At 40.0% G+C, this 17292-nt stretch overlaps 1 protein-coding gene across 2 annotated transcripts in view; it reads right to left on the minus strand.

Annotated features, from left to right (window-relative positions):
• SLC9A7 (solute carrier family 9 member A7) overlaps nt 1-17292 on the minus strand; it is a 72057-nt gene that overhangs the window by 25599 nt on the left and 29166 nt on the right. For both annotated transcript variants that reach the window (XM_057368106.1, XM_057368105.1), the window contains exons 2-12: nt 15041-15240; nt 13648-13725; nt 12916-12992; nt 12133-12245; nt 10707-10812; nt 10286-10427; nt 7466-7571; nt 6976-7064; nt 6764-6877; nt 4288-4399; nt 2720-2873 (exon numbers count right to left, since the gene is read on the minus strand). In XM_057368106.1, coding sequence (XP_057224089.1) covers nt 2720-2873; nt 4288-4399; nt 6764-6877; nt 6976-7064; nt 7466-7571; nt 10286-10427; nt 10707-10812; nt 12133-12245; nt 12916-12992; nt 13648-13725; nt 15041-15240 — 1291 coding nt within the window. The remainder of the gene's footprint in view (nt 1-2719; nt 2874-4287; nt 4400-6763; nt 6878-6975; nt 7065-7465; nt 7572-10285; nt 10428-10706; nt 10813-12132; nt 12246-12915; nt 12993-13647; nt 13726-15040; nt 15241-17292) is intronic.

Here is a 17292-nt window from a genome sequence, read left to right on the forward strand (position 1 = left end):
TTTCACTCAGATTTTGAAGCTGTGACCTCACTTTTCCAGCCAGTTAAGCAGTAAACTGAAGTTAAGCCTCTGCTACAACCCATAGATCCGTTGTTTAGCTGTACATTAGCTGATAATCTATCCTACAAGGCACCTCCTCATCCAAATAGCTGAAATTTTCAGAACAGCAAGACAGTATTTTTGCCTATTTTYCTCCTTATGCTGCTCTTTACATCCCCAAAACCTAATCTCCAAGTCAGCCTCTCCACCCTTTACCTACTTTCAATACTTTCATACCATGGTAGGGAAGGAACCAACAGCGAGTAAAGAACCGAGCATGCATCCCAAATACTACCCAACTCGTGGTGTGGCCAGAAGGTGTGTGCCTCTGTCTCTAGGGCACAGCAAAGCAGGTCTGGATCCTCGTGCAGGTGTTGCCCTTGCATGCACAGAGCTGCTGCCCCATGAACTCGGTGGTTTTGGATGGGGCTGACWGTCCTGGCTGGAGTCAGCTCTGTGGYTCAGCTCTACCTAAATCATGCAGGYGMCACCTTAAATAAACCCCTTTGGTTTTGATGTGTGTGTCAGCTCGTGTGCCTGCAGCTCCTGGGGAAGGAACTCAGCCCATCTCAATCCACAGGAACTCCTTGAGGGGCCACCCAGAAACCTCACCACTGGGCAGAGCAGTATCCACAGCAACACCACTCCCTGAGCAGGCAACCTACATGACACTAAAGGGTCAGCCTGAGTGACTGTGCATTAATGCAGGCCCTTGTCTTGGTAATCACTTGGTAATGGCTCACTGGCTCTCCTCCCTTCCTTCCTTCCTTCCACGGAGGCCAAAGTCAACCAGGATACAAATAATATGAACTTCACATCAGAGCTGGACTCTTAGGAGTCCCCAAAGATCCTGCCATTAAAGTCCAGCACACACATGGCATTAATTTTCTGCATCCTTTCACTTTATCTAGGAAACAAACCACCTCTTGTCTTACAAACCCTTTTCTGACAGATAATCCTGTATGTGACCACTATCCATTTCCAGCCTCTGGCAATTGAACTTAATGGGCAAGTGCCAAGGCTCAGAAAGCATCCTAGGGACAAGTGACCGACTGCACAGCCTCGGGACTGTGTCAGCCCTATAAGCTCTGCTGCTGAGGGAGGCACGGGGACTGCAGCTCATCCTCATCTCCTCCTGTTCACCTCTTCCACCGGGTTGAAGGGGATAGAAAAGAGATATTTGGCATAATTTTAAAATTAGGCTGGAAATTAATTTTCCTTTTTAAAAAAAAAAAAAAAAAAATCTGTAAAACCAGGACTGCTTGTTTTCCAGCCGAGAGGGTTCTAACCATTGAGGGTGCCTCCCCGGCACGAAGATCCTAATTCTCGATCAGCTGCACACGGCCGCCATCTCCTGGCACAAATCTGATTTCCATGCGGTCCCAAAAGGCGCATTTTCCGTCTCTTTTCTCGGCAGGTCAGTGCCTACCGAGCCAGCTGCAGGCAGACCCATGCAGTTCTCTAAAATGCTTCCTACGCAGGGCTCCCTTGTTGTATGTGTTATCCTTCCTTAGCAGGGAAATTAACCATTCATTTTCTGTCAACCGTGCCAAAYAAGTGACAATTAAAATCACTGCTGACTCGCAAGGGTGGGTAAATCTCTCCCCAAAACTTAGAGCTAAACACTCAAAACTGTTTCAGTTGTTGCCTTTTGGCAGTTACTTCTCAAGGAATGGAATGCCATAACCTTTGCAGCCTTACAGTTCTGCCTTGTTGGCCACACTAATGACCTTTGCAAGCATAGCCACCCTGAAATGTTGCTTCTTTCTGGTGAAAAAGCCAATTTCCCAATATTTGCTGTTATTCAGAGCTGAGATACTGTAAATCACTGCTGAAACATCTGTCCAGCTGGAAGCATGCTGTCTTCTCAGAGAAGAGTTCATTTTTTTACCTATTGTCACAATCAGCTCACTGAAGTTTTCCAAAAGCGGTACCAGCCCCTGAGGATGATTAGATGATTAGTTCTTCTAAAGACTGAAACCAATTTTACCTAGGATGTTTTTTCCCCCCTCTCCTGTCACTAAAGAGTGAGATACAAATTCTGGTTAACACAATTAGAAAACAAACAAAACAAAAATTTCAAGGGCCAAAGGGCACAAATAATTTGCATATGAAAAATGCACTAAATGGCTTGTGCAGCATGTATTATTTTAATTCCCCTCTATCTTTGTCTCCCAAACTGCCAAAACTTTCAGAATTATAACAATGATTGATTCATGATTCTCTAGCACATCTCTTGGTAAGTATTCTCAAATATGAAAGTACTTGTAGTCAAAAGTACTAAGTATGAGCCAGGATTTATAGTCAAACATCTATAATCATGCAATTCTCTAGTGCCATATAAACTTCATATTATTCTCTTTTCAATATAGGGCTGCTTTATCAACACTATTCCATATCCTATTGGACAGACAAGGACCTAGATACCCACTTGCAGAGCATCAGAGCACCATTAGGCAGAATCCTAGAAGCATCAGYACATTTTCTTCACCAGCCTGCACTAGCACTTTTCTCTATAAAATACAGTGTTCTAAATACCTAATATATATATGTGTGTATAAAATATCATTTTTTAAAAGCTTCTAGCAAGCCTGAAACAACTTGTGCAGAACTATGCCCAAATTAGCACAGCTGCCTCTTGGAAAAGTGCCATTTCCCCAGCAGGGAGCTGCATACCGACCTGATGTTCAGCCAGGACAGCATGGGGGTTGTACCTCCTCCAACAATCCACACGGTGAAAAAGACGATGAGCAGAGTTGTTGAGAACATCATTTGGTGTGAGTAGGTAGCAGTATCTCGTATAGCCAGAGCAAATGCCATGGCTCCCCTGAGACCTATCAAAGAGAACGAAATAACAGCTTTGGAAGGGCAGCTGCAACTGTGAACAGCACAGCATCTTTCCTTGTTCCCTTCCCACACAAAGTGCCAGGCAGAAAACACTGGGCTCCAGCAAGTTTTAATTTCCTTTTAATCAGCAAGTTTTAATTTCCTTTTAATTTCCTGATAAATTATGCCCTGGGATGATTTACAACAGAATGTTTCTGCCTGGTTTCCTGTGACTTATGGAATCCGCAAGTGCTATGAAAAGTTGCAAATATTTCCAGAAACAAACAGAAGCAAACAAGTTATGGACAACAGCAAAACATTATGTAAGCCAAGCGGCTCCCTGAATCCAGATGAAAATTCACACTTTTCCAGTTGAATCCGTAGTTGAAACGTGAGTCGTTGACATGACATTTTTATCAGTTAGAAAAATATTCTACTTAACAACATGGTCCCAGGCAGACTACATRTTCCCCCCTCTCCCCTGCACCCAATTACAAAACTTCACTAGCAAGAACAAGCCATGCCATTGGGCCATCTGCAGATTTCTTATTTAGAGGAATTGCAGGATGGGTTAAGGTTTTAAGGAACCCCTGGAATTCATCTGGTCCAATTCCCCTGTTTGAACAACCCCTTCTGAACCTGGAGTATGTCACACAGGACCATGTCCAGATGGCTTTTGAATATCTCCATGGATGGAGATGCCACAGCCTCTCTGGGCAACCTGAACAATGCTTGGACACAGTAAAAGGTTTCAGGATGTTCAAACAGAAAATCTCGTGTTCCAGTTTGTGCCCATTACCTCTGATCCTGTCACAGGGCCCCACTGAAAATAGCTCAGCTCTATCCTCTCCACACCTGCTTGTGTACAGAGGATTCTCTGGAACTTCCTGAGGATGCCCATGTTTAGACACACAATACATAATTTCCCTTAAATGACAAACTTAAACCATTATCTGCGTGACAGAAATTATGAGGCAGTTTAAGGCAAATACCTTTTTCCAACTAAGTGGGAAAGGCCACCCATAAATACGCCTCAATTTTCTCAGTAGGTATCTGTTCCTGCACAATGTGAACATCATCTCAGGCAGAAATAACATTTTGGAAGAGATACATTCCAGTTCTCCCATTCCTTTCAGAAGTAATTCTAATGAAATGCTCTATTCCCAGCTTGAGGTGCTGCCTGCTGTGAGCAGTAGACTTTCAAGATGTCACTCAGACCAGACATGGCACACTGTGTAAAGGCTGAAAGATGCRTGATGGCATGCTCAACAATCAGTAAGATACATGATRGCATGCTCAACAATCAGTAAGSCTTTCATTTAGGATGCATGGACATGGATCATAAAAGCAGAAGGTAGCACTGTTCATTGTTTTCAAGTTAAAATTAAGACTTTTTGCATTGCCCAGCATTTTTGCTCTTACCTGAAAACATCATCATATGCTGAAAGCTCCAGCTGATCTTATGCCTTCTGCCCAAATTCAGCAGGAAGGAGAGGGGGTAGATATGTGCAGCTCTGCCCAGAAAGATGGCAACCTGTTTGCAGCTGAGGGTTAAGGATTTCTTTTTCCTGAGGCATGCATTCTTGGGTACCAGGCTTTAACATGAAGCTTTCATTTTCCTGTGAGGTTTACATCACAATATGAAGTTCTTCCTATATCTGTGTATCTAAAGGAGACTTTCCCCAACTTTATGCAACTTGTGCATGCAGAAGTCATTGCACAAAATGCAATTTTTATGAAWATAATTGAGTTTTTAAAAGCACAGTGAAATTATACCTGGTATTAAAATGACAAATTGTACAAAACAAGACTTTTCTTTGAAAATTCCCACTTTAAACAATTATCATCACCATCATTCAATTTTTTGTTTTGGAACAATAGAAATGCAGCCACATGTACAGAGGAAAAACCAGCGTAAGGCTGGCAAGTGGCCACCCCATTATGGCTCCTGCAGAGACAAAATCTCCTATTAGCTAGCAAACACTTAACAGTACAGAGCTGCTAAGAATATAAATGCAAAAGCCACTTGTCAGCACTAGAATGAAATTCAAAAAGAATAGTGAAATAGTACTGCATAGATKGATGACAGTAAGTGGTAAGCACCTTCTCTCCCTTACTGTGGTGCAAAAAATCCAGGGGTTCCAATGAAGAARCAGAAAGCTGAAAACACTCTTCACTGTACAAGGAACACTTGGGGAAAAAATAGCATGGTGGGCTGAAATCCTATAGAATGCCAACACAGCCAGAAACTCCATTATCACTGATCATTTGCTGCTGGGATGGGAACATTAGGAAGAATAAAACAGCTCCCATGGAAAAGAAATAAAACCAGAGCTCTAGACAGCACTGGGTTGTTGCCATAGCTAAAGTAAAGCAATATTGTCAGCAGGGAATGTCTGTAGGAAAACCAGATTTTGATTATTACTTTGTACAATTACCYTCATTCCAAGAAACTTTTATATCAGTCCTTTTGAGGACTGCAGAAATMACACATGAGAAGCCATCATGACTGATGTATGTCGGAACAGCAGTAAGATTTTGCCAAGGATGCTGAGGCTCTAGCTCTGCCTYTGCAGTCCAGCCTTTCACTTTCAACAACTTGTGATGCCTCCACATTGCACCCCTGCAAGTTGTTAACTCAGTGGGGGCCATAGGTGTTGAGGTAAAACACAGGTGCTAGTTAGTGACCCTCCTCACAAAGGYAGAAAAACACTCAAGAGGCAGCAGAGGTTAGGGGCAGTGGTAGAAAAATATGTGGAAAATGTATTAAAAGATAGGTGAGCAGGAAAAGAAAGCAACAACTACTGAAAACAAACCCAGGGCAGACAGTRTAACAAAACGATGGAAGGCCACACCAAGCATGAAAAATTGCAATTGCATACCAGATGCAACTATTCTGTTTGCRTCTATCCAGTGTCTGCAGGGCTCTGGAGCATTTTTTAGGTCAGAAAAGTGGATATGAGGTGACGCAGGAAAAATTTGTTACTATTTCAGAAAAAAGTAAATGGCCGAAGGAAAATAAAGACAGATGTGATAAATCCTGAGAAGTAGTACAGAAAACTGTAGAAATAAGAGAAAATAAGTACATCCCATACCAGGCCATCTTTATACAGTCTTTTCCTGGGTTTTACCTCCATTGCCAATAACCCTACTCCTACAGCAGGCACAGGGAAWTCAAGCCTGGAAGAGGAGTTCCCCTTTCTTCAGGCACACTTTTAATGGTGCTGAATTTTCATGCAGCCAGGAGTATAGTGAAAGCTTAGTTACACAATCTATTTCAACAGGGGCAGGATGCAGAGCTTACATGAGTATGACTACTACAAAGTGTTCAATTCTGGGGAGTTTGAAAGTCAGGTACCAAGTCAACCAGGGACAATGGCAGAACCTTTAACTGTGTACCCTTCATGTCATGGTCTGCACCCCAGTTCAGTTCTTATCTCCTCCCATCACCCAAGATGTTGACCTCTGGGGCATTGCTCAAAGAGAATCTATTCACCCACATTCCTTTTTATATATTTGAGGTTTGCTTACTGACGGGGCCACTGAAAGTGAAGAGAAAAATGAATCCTTTTCTAGTTCTCCAAAGCTCAAATACAAGAACACAAACAGTGTTGGCTGTCAATGGCCAAAACACCCAGTAAAATATTTTCATTTATTTATCTAGGGAAATTATGTGACTTCTAACATTTAGGTGTAAAGCCAACAACTCTGTGGCACAGAGGCCTTATGGCTTTGATGTAAGACATAACCAAAGATTGTTCTCAAAATTATTGTGCCTGCAAGACTTAGGGGAACCTTGGGCCAGCGACCATTCTCTGTGCGGTAAAGACAACAGACATCGTGAGTTTTCAGGCACTTAGAGGCAAAAGAGAAACCCCACACAACTTGAAAAGGATACAAAAGCTCCGATAATGAAAACTGGGCTGAATATGTGTTTCTGGAAAGTAAACAGTGCCAAGCCCATGTAAGAAAAGATGAAGTTCTCAGCCAGGAAGTGCAATACCTCAAAGAGCTATGGAGAAAACCATCACATGTTAAAGGCCAAGTAAAAAAGAAAATACACATACTAATACAGCAATGSAATGTACAAAAGGTAAAAGACATCCTTGCCTGCTTCGTGCGACTTCTTGACTCAACTGACAGGTTATTGTAGGTATAGTGTGCCTGGGTAATTCCACAGAAGAGGACAGCCACCACACCTGTGAACAGTCACATGTAAAAATCAGCCTGTTAATTGTCAGCTCTCCACGCTTCCTTCACGAGCTCCAGTGAATTGACACATCATTCTTAACCTTGAGATTCTAAGAATCTTCTATTCAAGTGAGTGAGGTACCAGGTTAGGGAGGTGGTTTTTAAATCAAACCATTGCTTTTAAAAGCCTTTGTTACTCAGTGAGCTGCAGCTTTGACATTAAATAGAATGAAAAAAAAAAACCAACCAAAAAAACAAAACCAAAAAAAAAACCCAAAAATTACCAACAAAACAAATTTAAGCACAAACACGATGCTTCTCATTGAAAAGTTTAAGTGAGAAAGAGGAAATGTGGCTGCTTAGATAGACAGGATTTCTGTCTCCATGTGCTTGAATCCCAGCAACTCACCAGTAAATCCGCAAGCTTCTGCAAGCAAGAAAGTGCTCCAGGACATCAAGAAGAAGAGAGCTGTTTCCAGCAGGGGGAAGCAGTGTAACTTGGTAAACTTCGTCACGTAAAGTCACTCGTTAAGGGATCAAAAAGAAATCCTTTGGTTTCTCTGTTCCCAGTATTTATGAGAAACACTTTAATGTACTAACAGCCAGTGCTTGTAGGCAAACAAAAAACTAAAGATGCTAAAAAATGTGAATTCCAGCACATCAAGGCAACCCTCAGAATCAACTTGCAGCAATTTGTTTTGGATTTTTTTTGTTGCATATCCATGGAAAAAGTGTAGCTCCACCTCTTAGAGGCAATATTTTCTAATTCTATGTTTCTCTTCGAAGTGCTAGCAAGTCAGGAGAATATACTTGGCACTCCTTTTAGAATGTGTTTGTCTTGTTTTTTCAGGGGATTGGTGGGGGAATGTTTGGTTCCCCCTGCCAACCTCAATAACAAGTCCCACTCCTACCTTCAAATAGAACATAAAATGCATTCAAAAGAATTTAATTCACAGGGCTGTTCTTGACTACAGCAACMCTAAGATCAGTAAGACTTACAAGAATTTTTCTGCTCAGATGTGTTAATAAGTTTTTTCCAGCAAGCATGGCTACTTCAGTACTTTTAAGGCAAAAAAATTGCTTCCTAAAAAACGTATTTCCTCTCCTTGTGCTGATGGGTTTTAGAGAAAAAGCCAACTCAGAGAAACTCAGTCTTTCAATAGAAAGAAAAAACAAGTTTATCTTACAGAGAGCAAAACCTGAGGAACATCAAAGCACGCACTGAATTAACAATTCATACCACCMCTGAGGAAGTGGAACAGATTTCAGTAGAGTTAAATTTAGCTCTTCACACAGTACAAAAAAAACATTGTTCACATATTTATAGAAGCACTACTGTGGCAGCAGGTAAACACTGAACAGCACACTATCTGAGGTGCAAACAGCTATGCACAGTTCACATGAAGGCAATCAGCACCAAACCTCCGCTCACACCTTCTTCTGGCTGACATTCCCTGCKGACTTGGCCTAGGGCAAACATATGCTCCAGACACACCTTCAGCSATGACCTTACTTTGTCAGAAGGTTGCCCTCAAAACCAAGTCCAAAACATCATTAAAAAAAATAATTCTCCATGCTGGCATTACAGCAAATATAAAACACAGCATATTTTTAAACAGCTGTTAATTCTGCACAGAAACCACCTCTAAAACTTATKAGCTCAGCTGAATTCCTCCTCACCACTTCCCCCAAACAGACCTATTTTCTAAGATCATGCTCCTGAAGCAGCAACATCCACCATAACAAAAATTGGAACCCATTGCCCCACAGAAAGCTCAGATAATCCAGTGCCTGGGATGTCCAKGGATCTTAATGGATGCCTAAGGAAACTGGATTGCCACAGTCACTCCATGGGAGAGGAAGAGGTTGAASCTTGTTCCCCTGAAGTTAGGCAAGGGGCCTTGTCAGAACCAATTCCTCATTTCCAGTTTATTCGGGCAACTTTGTGAATCAAATAGTTTATTCCACTTGATGTTATTGTAAGTAACCATACAAAAAAAAAAAAATTAAATCTAAAATTAAAACCTGTGCATCATTTTGGAAGAAGATAAATGTGAGAAAGGCAGGAAAAGAAAAACGTTTTATTATTTCATATAATCAAATTGAAATATTAACTGAAACTAAATTATTATTTCTTTTTTCTTAATTGTTTTCTTTATTCCTTAGACACAGCCTTCTATTATTTCACTTCTGTAATTTAGGAAGAAAATACAAAGCGGTACTTTTCAATACTTTAACTGTTATAAGAATAACCAGAGACAGCTTGCTGAAAGTCAGAACCAGTCCTTGTATATTATCTACATAATTTGAAAACTAAATATTTTATCCGTTATTAAGGGACAGCGCATGAATCCCTCCCTCAGAGAGGTACAGATATAGGTGCTTCACACTCTAGGAATAAAAATCCATTAACTTAATCTTTAACTTACAGGTTCTAATCAGACATGAAGAGTAAAATGCAAATGTAGTTTGCTATTACAGCATTGCACAACATTAAGGATGTTTCCAAAAGAAAACAGTAACATAATAAACCAAAGAAAAAGAACATAACAAAACCAAAATCTAAAACAAAAACAGAAGAAAAAAACCCTCACCATACATACAAAATGCCACCACAGAGTCTTTGTTGTGAACAGCCTCACATCCCCCTCCTGTGCATTAAAATTAGAGAAAGCAAGATCTAGTTGCTGCTTCAAAAGCATGATTTTACAAAGTGGATGTGAATGCATTTCAGTCACAATTAGTAGCCAAGCAGCAAGCCAAAAACCACAGCAAACAGCAGTGAGAGCTATGGATGGCTGGTAGCCTAAAAGCCAGAGGAAGAATTGTGGCTCTGGTCACATCGATTGCAGATCAGAGGAACTGAGACTGAACATTAATATATCAACAGGAGATGTCTTTCAAGACAAATAATAAAAAAACAGGGTTCCAAATTTCATAAAAAGAAACTAAACACTATTAGGATACGCCTGTTTAAGGTCCTCCCTTGGCTTGTTGCAGCAACATCACTAAAACTTCTAGTACAGCCTCAATTATATTGGAAAGAGTTGATTTATGGGAGTACTTATATCTTTCTTTAGAAAAAAAAAAGTCTCATGAATACTGATCGTATTTTCACACTCAGAATTAAACATGCTGGAGTCAATTTTGCTATAATTGGAAACATGAAACCCTGATAATACGCACATGTGCTATCTCAGCTGGAATAACTAAACATGAAAAAGGATATCAGAGCTGTCACAACCCCTGTCACTGCTCCCATCATGAAAGAACCACTGAATATTCCCAGGAAAACACCAACAGACTTGAAAAATGCTGCTGCATCAAAAGCATGGGTRTTTTCACCTGTTGGCTGGTAGGCAACTATAGATCTAGAAAGAGAGAATACAATGAGAAGTCAGAAGTGGCAYCAGAAAAGATTTTTTCCTGTAACACCATCTCAGGGAGATGAATGAGACAATCCCATACTGAAGGCATGTGTCATTATGGCCYGTGTCTGCATTAAGGGTCTTGGCAAGTGTTTGCAGCGTTTATCAATTCAGTAAAACTTAATCCATTTAAACTTAATGTTTCTCAGAGAAAGCATTTATTTTCAACAAATGCCAAAAGCAATTAAGCAACTTTGGAGTAGAAATCCACATATTACTTACGAGGATAATACAATGGCAACAGCATCATTCAACACGCTCTCTCCAAACAGAAGGGCATAGAGATCCACATCAGCATGCAGCTCATTAAATATTGCTAGCACGGTAACTGCAGAAAGAAAAGAGAAAAACAACACTGCAACAACTGCACAAGCTGATGGAGCAGACTATCCAGTTTGGTTAAAGCAACAAAACCCAGGAACTGAAGTACAGGATCAAAACTAAAATGGGAAACAGAATAGTTGTGTCTACCTACAGGTAAGCAATTTCTCCATCATTTTTAGGGCAGCTCCATCARGAGGTGGCTCTGGTGTCCTCCCATCTGTTCAGGGCTCATAGAAAGGCCCCATGATCAAGGGGCATGGGACAGACTAAGCACTTCTACCAAAGACCTGTTATTATTTCAGAACATGTTCCATATTAGACAATCAACAAAATGTTGTGCAACTCTTCCTGCTTTTAAAAGCTTCATGGATTGTTGGCTTATTATTTCAGCCATGGCAAAACAGAACAAATAACCCTGAGTGTTACCCAAAGTATACACTATGCCACAGGTGTGAATTTCCACATAATTTAAAAAGGATAAGAGTGCTAAATATTTATAATCATTCTTTCAAGAAACTTCAATCTGAGCTGAAAGACCATGATCTTGAAGATGTTCCCATCTACGCACTTCAAAAATCACATGGTGATTTTTTGCATAAATTGTATSCAACCACCAGCTGTTCAGAGCTCAGCTCAATCACAGGAGCTACTTCCCATTTTCACACTAATCACCACTAAGCACCTCAAATAAACTGCTTTAAATGTCAAGCTTCATACTTCAGCACTCCCTACCGTGGCCCCTGACATATACCAGCCCTACAAACTGATCTGTCAAGTGGAGACATTGATGTGAACCGGCTTGATTCTGAAGGATGACCACATTATTTGGGCAGAAAGTGAAATTACTTGGCCAGAAAAGCATTCTTCTGCTTAAACKTATAAAGAATGAACTTCATTTGAAAGAGAGAAAAAAAATCCCCCACATWAAGAGCCTGAAAGCCTCAAATACTGCTCTTAAATTAGCCAGCCCCAAGCAATGTAGCTGAAGCAGGAAGTACTGCTATCCAGAAAATGCAATAATTTCATCTATTTGCAGTTTTAAACTTGGTGCACACTTAACAAGAAACCACTGGGCAAAAACATATTTAAATATTTGAACAGGAGAGTTACCCTTTTCTCCAAATATAACATGATGTCATACCMGTTCAGCAACGAATCAGCAGAGAACAGCTTTCAAAAGGCTCAGAATTTGCATGCATTTCAGAGAAGAGGCTGAGAGATACTGATACAACATAACTGAAAATACAGTACTGTTAATATGCAGCYGAAAATCCTAACAATAGGGTTACTTTGGAAGGTTATTAAAAAATGTTCATCAAGCTACCTGGATCAGTGGCAGATATTATYGCTCCAAAGAGGAGGCAGTCTGTGTAATAGAATTTATCAGACAGCTGACCCACCAGCTTCATTAGTTTCACAACCCCATACATGAGATTCCTGAAGAGAAAGAAGATAAAATATTCCAAGTCAAACAAGATGGTGCATTTCAGACAGGCTAAGCAAAAGCACAAGGAACAGTATTTTGGACAGACTTGTTTATGCTGCAGCTCTCTGGGACATTGCCACAGTGTAGCACAAACTCTCAAAGTGCACTTTCCTCTTTTCCCTATGAAGCAAATCAAGCAATACGTGATTCATCCAGAAGACATCACATAAAACCAGTAGGCAAAGTCTGCAAACTTCACTTAATTAACATAGAGTCTACACATTTCTTCCATTTTCCACCAAATTTTCCCTGCACAAAATTCTTCTCAGCATTATTTCTCCCAACACAATACATAGATCAAMATCTGAGGTAAGAATAGTCTTCAGATTATTTCTCTAGAGAAATTCTTTGAGAGACAAACCAAGGCCACCAATACAATTCAGGATTTCTGTTGTTCAGAATATCCATTTACAAAGCACAGTAATAAGAGCAGCATGAGAGACTGTAGGCAAGCAAACCAACATGAGCAGCTATCTTAAACTAAATGTGTGTGTACATATGTACACAATATATATATATATATATATATATATATATATATATATATAGGCAAAGAGAGAGAGCATGCTTTATCAACTTAAACTTTAGTATAGAGAGGAACTGCTATGAAAGTTCACTTACCCAATAATAAAACAAGAAACTGCTGTTCCTAAAAAGGCATAGGCCAAAATGGACCCCAAATTCCTGAAAAAGTGTCTCTGCATAGGAAAAAGAGGTTTATGTACTTAAGAACAGTTATATTGCCCATTCAGAATCACATAGCACACTATTTCACTTGCATCAGTACACAGAAACATGTCTCCATTTTAGATAAACATTTCAATTACTGCAATGTAAATTCAATCCAACTTCAATGAATCGAATAAACCAGATCTCTGCCATGCATTAAATCCTACATGCAGCTTATTAACAGAAACCAGCACCAATTTATGGTGTCTGCAAGCAAGATCAGAATCTGGGCCCTTCTGCCATCAAGGGTCTGGCATATCTCCACTGGGATTCAGGGTTTGGTCCACTTCTCAGCATAATTTACTGTACATATGCACATTTGAGAAGGACCAGAACAATTTATAATAGAACATCTTTTACTTTAAATGAAACTGACATTAACTTCTGGCTAAGTTCAAAGGAAAATAAATCAACAATATTAACTGAAGTTTAATACATTTATACCGAAAAATATATGTATTTATTCTAAAAATAACGTGATTAAAAATAATATGACCATCTCTGGAGGAAATTAGATTTTTCTCACTGTAAGTAAATCCTTGAAAGGAGACTACAATTATGAACAAATCAGAAATCTCACACTTAAAAAAAACACCTATTCTCCTCAGAAGTTATTGCACTTACTTTCTTCAGGCTATAGCCAGCATGAAAAATAATAGGAGGCAACAGAATGTTGAAAAAAACTTCTGGATCAAATGTTACCTAAAAAAAAAAAAAAAAAAAATCAGTTAGAAACAGACATATACAAATTGTTAGGTCTTTTTCCTCTTTCATTTTTCTGACAACTGCTATTTTTGGTTGTTGAAATAGATAAATTGACCTTCTAAAACATTGGCCAGCTCTATTTGTACATAGCAGAAAAAAAGCTGCAGCTCTTGTTGGTAAATAGCATCTAGAAAACACAGGCATTACATCCATTACCAGAGATAATCTGGCAGCAGTCCCAAACACAGTCTCCTATTTTAAAAAAAAATAAATTTCTAGTAGAAATTAGGCTGGATAAGATCTCTCTTATTGTGATACCTGATATTGATATAGCTGCAGATAAAATGCTATTTTAGCTTAGTTTTTTGTGCAAGTTTAGCCACTGACTAGTTATTGTAAACCAATCAAGTCAGATACAAGACTGGTTTTCAGAAATTTGGATCATACACCTTTTCTATGAATTTCGGTAGAAGTTCCACGTGTCCATGTAGGACTACACTGAGGAAGAAAAAAAACAGTTAAAATGCACATGTGAGACTAACTAGGCTCTCTTCACCTGCTGCCAAGCACAGGTTAGAAGACAGACACTACAACTGTGCCCTCCCCCAGCTCATTTCAGCTTTATATCAACTTTAGATACCGACAGCAGACAGAGACACACAGACAGCAAAGCTCTTTTCACAATCTGCAGAAAGTATTTTTAGATCACAATCCTGTACTTCAAAGTCTAGCTTTGGTACACACAAAAGGTGGCTAATTTCTGACACAGAATGAAAAGGCAAATAATACATCTGAATAACAGCTCATAGGTGAATTTCATTTTCAACACCAGACCGTCTCATTTGGTGGTTTATAAGGGTGGAAGTAATAACTATTTCCTGACAATAAACAGATTTTAAAACCCCCGGGAAAAGAAAAAAAACAACCAAAACAACAATGAAAAATCGCTTTTCATTAAAAAATTATCTTCATTATATTGCATTTATACAGGGGAGCATAAGGCTTTTTTTTTTTTTTTCTTTTTGAGCTGACGTCTGTGAATTCTACAGATGTTAGAAATGTACATGAAGTCTTCAAACCAAGGGCTTTAGGAAAGCACTACATACATGTAACAGAGCACAGTAACTCCAGCAGTGATATAATATAGAAGGTGTTTTTGAATTAAGCATTGAAGTGTTGTTACTATCAGGAATACTGAAATACTGACACCTGACSCTACCTAGTGTTCAAATGGGTTAGAGGGTGGAGGAGGGAAGGAAGCATGGCTGAAGGACAAAYACTCAGCCAAGCACGAGAAATGGTGTAGCCTCACCTTTCTCAACATGTCATTTTGCTCCACGTTGTGGATCTTCCCAGGGCTTATTTCCCCCTTGAGCGTGTACTCAAAGAACTTTCCGCTGACGTTGACCAGCAGGGTGGTGAAGGGCCTGTCCTCCTGYGAGCAGCTGAATGGTTTGTCATGGCCACTGGTGGAGGGAGTCCCGTATCTCAGGATCACCCCAACTATGAGTCCTGCAAGAGAGTTAAAAATCCACGAGGTTGATTTGCKACTCCTGCACCTTTACGAGCTCCAAATGACATCCAAGGGATAATGCATGAACTTTACAAGCATATGTGCATCATAAACACGTTGGAATGAATTGTGTACTATCAGCTTTCTGCAGAGGAAGAGAGGCCCCAAGCACATCAAAACTACCAATGAATTTGAACAATCTGGTACTTGACYGAAGCAACAAATATATTAAAAGCTCTATTTCAGTTTTTTTCTTCTTCACTCTCCTTCACCTCAAAAGTGCAAACTCCCAGYCACATGAGAGGATGAACATGAGGACACATCAAATACATTTCACCTGCCTTAGGACAGAACTGAGCAAACACACTGATGCCAGAAAACAATGACTGCTGAAAACATTACCATAACTGTTACGATCCAATTATTTGAGCTGGAACAGCAATGTTTGCCACACAATTTTATGGCTGCAGCAAGGCTGCGGTTTTTAGTCTTTCAATTCCAGGCAAATAAACAATGCCTGTTGCACAATTGTCTGTGTACTCCACAAATTTTAAAACTGAAAGTGAGACAACATGCATGAAGAAACCACTATATATCGTTTGCAAGCATTTTCCACATTTCACATAAACAAAAATCAAGTATGGTATAAATGAGCAATCATAACAGATTCAGGATTCAGGAATATAAGACAAATTTCTCAGCCAGCAGGGGAAATCCAACCATAAAATGCTATCAATAACAGATGCATCAGACACAGTGACAAAAATAATTCATAATTTAATGCCAGGGGGCTGGAGAAGCAYAAGATTTTAACTGAGCACCATTCATGTTACAATGCACTTAGCAGAGAACTTCTGCAGAGAGAACACATGAGAACACACAAGAAAAATCAAAGTGGTTTTGGTCTGAGAAGTAAACAAATTGATACACACTCACAAAAGGCCCCCCCTGTTGCCATAGTGTGATCTGCAACTTAATCCTTGTTCCAGACAACTGCAAGATGAAGATGGATGTTTGATGCTTTTGTTGACAAGTCAGTAGTCAATGTTGATTTTGCTCCCTGTGACCCTCCCCCTGCATCCATAGATCTGCTTCCCCAGGCAGTAAATGAAGATGACAGGTAATAACCAGAAAATAAATTAGGTAAAACAAAGAAAAAAATAAATCTACTACACACAACCAAACACTCAAATAGAGYTATCATTATGGCGTAGTGTAAAGAGTAACCAAATTCCTCCCCAAAAACCCAGCCAAAAGAAGACACCTCATTCTCTWCAAGTCCACAGTGGCAAAACTGTTCAAATGCAAGGAGGCACAGCAGGCAGCAGCTGTGACATTAGAGRAAGGCTCACCTCCAGCCCTCCTTCTTTATGATCAAGAGAACACARCAGCCACCAGATCATTCCAAAATAACTGGAATATTAAGATATTTTATTTAGAAAGGGGAAGTACATACTCAGAGAGAACACAGGAGAAGAAATCCCCTAAGCAAGATAAATCTACTTACTGAAATTTCAAATGCTGACAATTTAAATTCCGCCTATTTATAGAAGCATCTCGTAACACCACCGGAGCATTTTACAGCTACATATGATGGATGAGGCAGAACCACAGCTCTGCACAAAGGGACAGGTTACAGCCAGTCACCTCCAAGCCACTTGCACTACCAGTTATGGCTACAGATATTTTCATCAACCCAGCCAGGCAAGCAGCCTGAGCTTTCTGCTGCTCTSACCCTGCTCACAGCTGGGAAGAACKACACTCACAGAATCCAAGACTGGTTGTGGTAAAAACTGATCCAACCATCATCAGCCAGAAATCCTGTAGGAAATCAGAACTCAGAATGAAAACTGAACAGATGAGCTTACACACAGGTGTGGCACAAAGCCAAATGTGTATTGCTGCTCAGCAGAGAATAGAGAGGGGGACACTGGTGGATGTAACAGCTTCATAGGGCCAGAGACTGTCCTCAGTGAATGCATTACAAAAGCAGATGGCAAACCCCATTACAATTGCATTAGGAATAGAAAGTGGGGAGTAGCAGGTGATTG

This window comes from Malurus melanocephalus, unplaced genomic scaffold, assembly GCF_030028575.1.
Source record: "Malurus melanocephalus ecotype Western Australia unplaced genomic scaffold, MMel_1.1 scaffold_88, whole genome shotgun sequence".
Lineage (NCBI taxonomy): Eukaryota > Metazoa > Chordata > Aves > Passeriformes > Maluridae > Malurus > Malurus melanocephalus.